The sequence below is a fragment of the Lolium perenne genome, chromosome 5 (genome assembly GCF_019359855.2).
Source record: "Lolium perenne isolate Kyuss_39 chromosome 5, Kyuss_2.0, whole genome shotgun sequence".
Classification (NCBI taxonomy): domain Eukaryota; kingdom Viridiplantae; phylum Streptophyta; class Magnoliopsida; order Poales; family Poaceae; genus Lolium; species Lolium perenne.
This window is the reverse complement of record NC_067248.2, coordinates 23,509,533-23,516,074: the sequence shown is the minus strand read 5'-3', so window position 1 is coordinate 23,516,074 and position 6,542 is coordinate 23,509,533. Positions and strand designations below refer to the sequence as shown.

Here is a 6,542-nt window from a genome sequence, read left to right as displayed (position 1 = left end):
TTAGTGGTGTAACTCGTCTATCGCCAGCGCCGGAGTGGGTCGGTAGAAGAAACGTGCCACCTTGTATGTGTCGGAACGTCCCAGGCCCAACACCTGGCTGACAACCAAGAAGTCGGCGGTGAGAGTGTGACCGTCTTGGCTCGGCCTGACGCTGCCGTGTGGACGGGTTGAGCACGCGCACCGTGCCCACGTACGGTCTGCTGCTCGGGTAGAAATGGCGCATCTCGGCGTCGGTGGCCACCAGCACCAGCCCGTGCATGTGTCGGTCGATGGCAGTCGCGTGGCGTGCGCGAGCGGCGCCTCGGTGCCCTGGCTCGCCTCCCACCTGTACAGGCCGACCTCTCGCCGGAGATGGTGGATCGCCACGCCTTGCACGCGCAGCTGAACCGCAGCAGCGACTCGACGGGCAGGCGGGCCAGGATCTCCGAGACCAGCTCGTGAGGCATGTACGGCGTTCCCGTCGGCCTCTTCTTCTTGGCTGCTGGCGGTGCCCTCTCGCCGTCGTCGTCCATGGCCTGGCCGGCCGCCGGATGAATGGATCTCTGATTCTCTGGCCTCAGCCCGCGTGCGTGACGCCGCCGCCGCTGGATGCCAAAACGAGGTCAGACACGTAAATACTCCGTAGAAATTACGTTGATTTATTCTTGTGTGAAAAATACAAGGGGCAAATTTGGAAACTGAAGAAAATGAGCTTTCTCTATAGGTTTCCCTGTCGATACTTGTCCCGCCGCCACTGAGTAGAGACGTTGAGGCCGACCGCCGACGCCGAGCCGCCATGGTCGCTCCAGTCTCGCCGTTCGCTGCTTGAGACCAAGCTCGTCTGTGCGGGCCATCGACGCTTGTTGCCGCCCGATTTCGCGCCCACCCGCCGCAGACGCAGGCCGCTGCTAGTTCCGCGGCCCCGCCGGCCACACCTTCACGGGCTGCCACCGGACCGTCGGACGTCTTCGCATTCGCAGTGCAGGCTTCGGTTCGGTTCCGCTGTTCTGCATCTCCCGGACCCGGCAACGGCAAGAGGTATGCTCCTGCATTTCTTTTCTGCTTGCGCTCCTGCATCCTGAATGCATACATAATGCCTGAGACTTCCCTTCTACTTTCACTTGCTAGAACATTACCTGTAATGATGTAATCAGACCTTTGGATCTTAGGCATTTCAAAGAAGGGAAATTATGTTATGTTTCTGGCCCATACTGTACCGAGGCACTGCAAATCGCACTTTGGCGGTGGTCAAATGTTCAAGTTCTGAACCAGTGCATGCGGATGCCACCGGCCGATAACCTCGGTTGTTCAATAAGACTTTGAAGTGCGTCAGACTAGAATTCAGGCATCGGATGCTTTTGCATCTCTTGGCTTCTTGCTGTTACGTGAATTACTATACCAAATTGCCAAGTCTGAAATATTTGTGCTTAGTATAAAAATATATATTCTTTAGTATCTTAAAAAACCTGATAGTGAACCGATGAACCAGCGGTCAAACCGGTAAAAACCTGAACCGAGAGTCTCACCGATCCGTTTTTAAAACTATGATTGGCGGCCATCAACCATCCACTCAGCCTCGCCCTCGGTTCCTACTCCCCGTCGCTCTCGTCCTCGAACTCATCTTCTGTCCGCCTGCAGGCCCTGATCTCCCGATGCAATGACAACCCCAAGGCAAGCTGAGCAGACGAGCCACCAGCTAGTTACTTTCACCTACTGACCTGCCCATTTTGGTCAGCAGGAGCGGCGGTGGAGTGAACACAAGATCTTCCGATGTAATCTCCTTCCCTATCTTCCATTGCTGATTCTTTCTGTATGCCCTGATGCTAATTCGTGCTTTCTACTATCCGGGTAAAATTTCAGATGTCTGAATCTGGCACTACGCCGCCTCCTGCTGCGCCATTGCACAGTGACGAATCCGTCAGACCAAACAAGCTTAAGAGGAAACAGATGAGTCCCAGCTCAGATATCTGGGAGCAATACAAACGGATGAAAGATGATCCCAACAAGGCTATATGCAAGTACTGCTCTGATGTGCTTTCCTGCCATTTAAAAAAGAACGGCGCCTCCTCGCTGGTCTCTCATGCAAAATGGTGTACGCAGAATTCTGACAGCAACGAAACTCAATGTTTTGATCGACCTGATCCTGATGACCCATCTCGCACCACCCTATTTCGTTGGAAATACAATGCTCGAGAAGCTAGGACAGCTTTGGCCCGTCTGATTATTGAAGATCCACTTGTGTTTTCACAACACCGAGGTTTTAGCGGCTTCACGTCCAAGATTTGCACTCGGTTTAGCGTTCCTCCCAGGAAAACAGTATGCAAAGATGTTCTCTGCGTTTATGAAGATGAGAAAGCAAAGGTAAAGAGCTTCTTTCAGGAATCTCATCAAAGGGTTAGCCTCTCCGTCAGAACGTGGACATCTTCAAGGCTTCAGAAGTACATGCATCTCACAGCCCATTACATTGACAGCAAGTGGAAACTTAACCACAAAATACTCAACTTCTGTTTACTAGACAACCACAAGGGGGAAGACATGGCCAAAGCACTCGATTCATGCTTGCTTGACTGGGGTATTGAGAACGTCACTACTATTACTATGGAAGATGCAAGCTCAAATGATATGGCTATAGAGTACATTAGGACAGCTTTGAAAAATCGGGGTGCGAGCATTTTACAAGGTAGATATCTTCACATGAGATGCTCGGCTCATATTGTTAATCTCGTGGTTCAAGATTGCTTGGAGGCAATTTCTCCTTCTGTCTCTCGTATCCGTGATGCTGTGAAATATGTTAAAAGCTCCACTTCAAGAATGAGCGCTTTCAACAAATGTGTGCAATACAGCAAGGTAGATAGCAGTGAGTTGTTGTGTCTTGATGTGTGTACCAGATGGAACTCAACATATGTTATGTTAGATAGGGCTGAAAGGTTTGAGGAGGCATTTGAGAGTTTTCTACTTAAAGATCCTGACTACAAGACAGAGCTGGGGGAGGGTAATGGGGTTCCACAACACACAGATTGGATGCATGCTCGTAAATTTACCAAATTTCTGAAACATTTGTACAGACTCACATGTAGCGTTTCAGAAACTGAGGATGTTTATTCCCACATGTTATTTCGACATGTTGCTGGTATAAACCAGCGGTTGATAGGTTTCTGTGACGGCGATGATAATACCTTCAAACCTGTTGCTATTAAGTTGAAGGAGAAATACATCAAGTATTGGGGGGATCCTGAAGAGATGAACATGTTGATATTTGTTGCTGCTATTCTTGATCCGAGGTACAAGCAATCTGAATATTTGTTCCACTTTTTCTTCATTTTATCTACCAATCCATACTAATGTTTGTTCTCTTGCTCAATGGAAGGAACAAGCAATCTGAACATTTGAAGGTACCTGTTTTATTGACATATGGTGAGACTAGAGGTGAACAAGTATTGAAGAAGGCAAATGAGACATTGCACTCTCTTTTTGAAGAATACAAGTGTATGTATGAGCAAGTTGGAAGCCAAGGTGATGGCTCAGAAACACAACCTAGTTGTAGTCGCAGATCAAAGGTTAATTACTTATTTTATTTATGGCAAGAAAAGGAAAGAAAAGCTGCAGCTGCTGCAGCTGCTGCTGATGGCAGAACTGAATTAGAGAGGTATATTTCTGAAGAGGTTGTATGTGACGATGATGATTTTGACATTCTCCTTTGGTGGAAATATAGAAGACACCTGTTTCCAATACTTTCGCGCATGGCTCGTGATATATTGGCTATCCACATGTCAACAGTTTCTTGTGAATCAGCTTTTAGTACGGGCGGTTGTGTTCTTGACGATTTTAGAAGCTCGTTGCCTCCTTTGGTGGTGCAAAGTTTGATATGTGCACAAGATTGCGTTCGTCAACCGTCGAATGGCGCGAAGAGTTGAGTGAATTAAAGGTAATAAAATTCTGTGTAAATATTCAATGCATCATTTTCACTGTTAGTTACCTTTTGCATTATCATTTTTTTTGTCATTTAGGCATCGTACTACAATGCAACTGATGTTTTGGAACCAGTTCCAACTTCCAACAGCAACCATCTGCTGACTCAGAGTGGCACCGATGCTTGAAGAATGATCGAATGGCGCCATGAATATGTGTTGGAACTTTTGTAATTATGGTACACGATAGCTCAGAATTTGGATGTGCTATATAATCCTCTAGTGTTGGAAGCTGGACTTTTCTTGAACGTAGTTGAAAGTTTGACTATAAATCTGTTATACATATATTGGGGCATCATATATTTTAGAACTTCAACTTTGGAGATGAAACTGCTTGCACTTTTGCATCATTTATTTTATCTTGATCTGTTTTAATGTGTGCTAGTGCTGCTTTGGGCTAGCCCATGTTTTATGATCCCGGTCCTGAACTGGCTTGAACGTGTGCTGCTGAAGATGAAGGAACAGTTTTTTTTTTTTTTTTTGCTTTCCCAATTTGCTCAGTGTCGTGCTTTCTTTTCTTGTTTGTTTGCTTACTTGCTCTGAGTGTCAAGTATTGATTAGTATGGTGCTTTATTTCACTGAATAGCATTACCTATTAAATGTTTGTTTTCTCAGTGGCGTAGAGATTATGCATCTGATTCTGAACAGCATTGTCAACGATGTTAAAGTGCTATGTCAACCTGGTTCTTGGTTCCTTTGACTTAATTTGGACAAGTTCGACACCGATCCTTCATAGCTGAACGCCTTGTCCTAGCGTTGATCTGTGTGGGTCTAACATAGCAGTTTTTGTTTTGTTTTGCGAATACTGATGCAGCAGCTCGATATGATGGATATAGCACATTTCAGGATGACTCATCCTGGATGAGTGAACCGTTGCCACTTATCTTTGTTCTCGCCTTGACCAAAGCAAAAGCCAGAGTCAACAAGCTGTCATGGGCATCATCAGCGATTGTGACCATGACTGTGGCCTTAAATTTTCAGGTAAACGACGTGGACAACAAGGATACATAATTTAGCAGATGGCTGGTCTGAAAGAATGTTGAGTTCAGCTGGACGTGAAGTTCTGATGAAGGCTGTTATGCAAACGATCCCCACTTATTCCATGAGCTGCTTCAGTCTTTCAAAAAAAAAAAAACACTTGCAAGAGACGACAACTTCAATGGAAAAGTACGGGTGGGTACGAGATGCAGACAAACAGAGAATGCGTTGGGGAAAATGGGAAGAAATAACACAACCAAAAAGGCAGGTGGCATGGGTTTCAGAGAAATGCATCTGTTTAACCTAGACATGCTAGGTAAGCAAGGATGGAGAATACTCACAAAGCCAAACTCAATGCGCTAGGGTCCTGCAAAACACATTTTTGTGCACGAAACTATTAGAGAGCACAAGCTTGATTTCTTTGCCATCTTAGAAAAGCAGAGAGAACTTTACATCTCCCTTTCTGAACCACTTACAGCATCTCCAGCCGCGTCCCCCAAACAGCGCCGGATCGAGCGTTTGGGGGACGTGTCGCGTCCCCCAAACTCCGCCACCAAACCTTTTTATAGGGTTTTCGAAAACAAAACCATTTATTAAATATAGCATACAAATAAATATGTTTGCCGAGATTGTTTTCAAATTAAAATACAACAAATAATAAAACAACTAAACAAATATAATAAATAGGGCTAGATCAAGGTGCCGCAGCATTTGCTGATAATCCTTTGATCCTCCACATATGCTAAACGAGATCAGCTTGAAGTTGATCGTGAACATTGCTATCACGGATCTCTGCGTGCATGGCGAGGAAATCAGCAAAATCTGCAAGCAACTCATGATCAACATTCGCAAGAGGGCCCTGACACTCATAGGGACCAACATGTGTCCTGGCATGATTATTGCGGTCATCCTCGATGATCATGTTGTCATGATCACATAAGCATGCATCACCTCCCACATTGGGTCGTGAGACCAGCTTAGAGCAGGGTACCGGACAATTGCAAATTGAGCTTGAAGCACACCAAATGCCCGCTCGACATACTTCCTGCAAGCCTCCTGTCGTGCAGCAAAGTGGTAATTCTTCTGACATGATGGAGCCAAGATTGTTTTGACAAAAGTGGCCCATTTTGGATATATATCATCGATTATGTAATAGTCTTTGGTATATTGGTGGCCATTGGTCTCATAGTTGCATGGTGGAGCATGCCCTTCCACTAGTCCGTTGAACCCGGAGACTGCTGCAACACGTTGATGTGTGATCCCGCCATGCCAAAGAAAGAATGCCAAATCCACAGGTTATAATCTGCCACAGCTTCAAGCACCACACTGCAATATCCATGACGCCCTTGATGCGTGCAATTAACACACGTCCGTTGGGAACCCCAAGAGGAAGGTGTGATGCGTACAGTAGCAAGTTTTCCCTCAGTAAGAAACCAAGGTTTATCGAACCAGTAGGAGCCAAGAAGCACGTTGAAGGTTGATGGCGGCGAAGTGTAGTGCGGCGCAACACCAGGGATTCCGGCGCCAACGTGGAACCTGCACAACACAATCAAAGTACTTTGCCCCAACGTAACAGTGAGGTTGTCAATCTCACCGGCTTGCTGTAACAAAGGATTA

General features: G+C 46.2%; 1 protein-coding gene across 1 annotated transcript; it reads left to right on the top strand.

Moving 5' to 3' along the window:
* Window positions 1-234: 234 nt before the first annotated feature.
* Window positions 235-4,277, top strand: LOC127298777 (zinc finger BED domain-containing protein RICESLEEPER 2). The gene is made up of 6 exons (XM_051328627.2): window positions 235-601; window positions 704-1,017; window positions 1,618-1,751; window positions 1,840-3,260; window positions 3,347-3,904; window positions 3,987-4,277. The coding sequence occupies exons 4-5, from the start codon at window positions 1,840-1,842 to the stop codon at window positions 3,891-3,893; spliced, it is 1,968 nt and encodes a 655-aa protein (XP_051184587.1). The 5' UTR covers window positions 235-601; window positions 704-1,017; window positions 1,618-1,751; the 3' UTR covers window positions 3,894-3,904; window positions 3,987-4,277.
* Window positions 4,278-6,542: the final 2,265 nt, after the last annotated feature.

Bases quoted from the DNA above. Each gene is read 5' to 3' on its own strand.
- LOC127298777 (XM_051328627.2), top strand. From the start codon at position 1,840: ATGTCTGAATCTGGCACTACGCCGCCTCCTGCTGCGCCATTGCACAGT. The intron at 3,261-3,346 runs GTACAAGCAATC...GCTCAATGGAAG, and splicing joins GCTGCTATTCTTGATCCGAG to GAACAAGCAATCTGAACATT.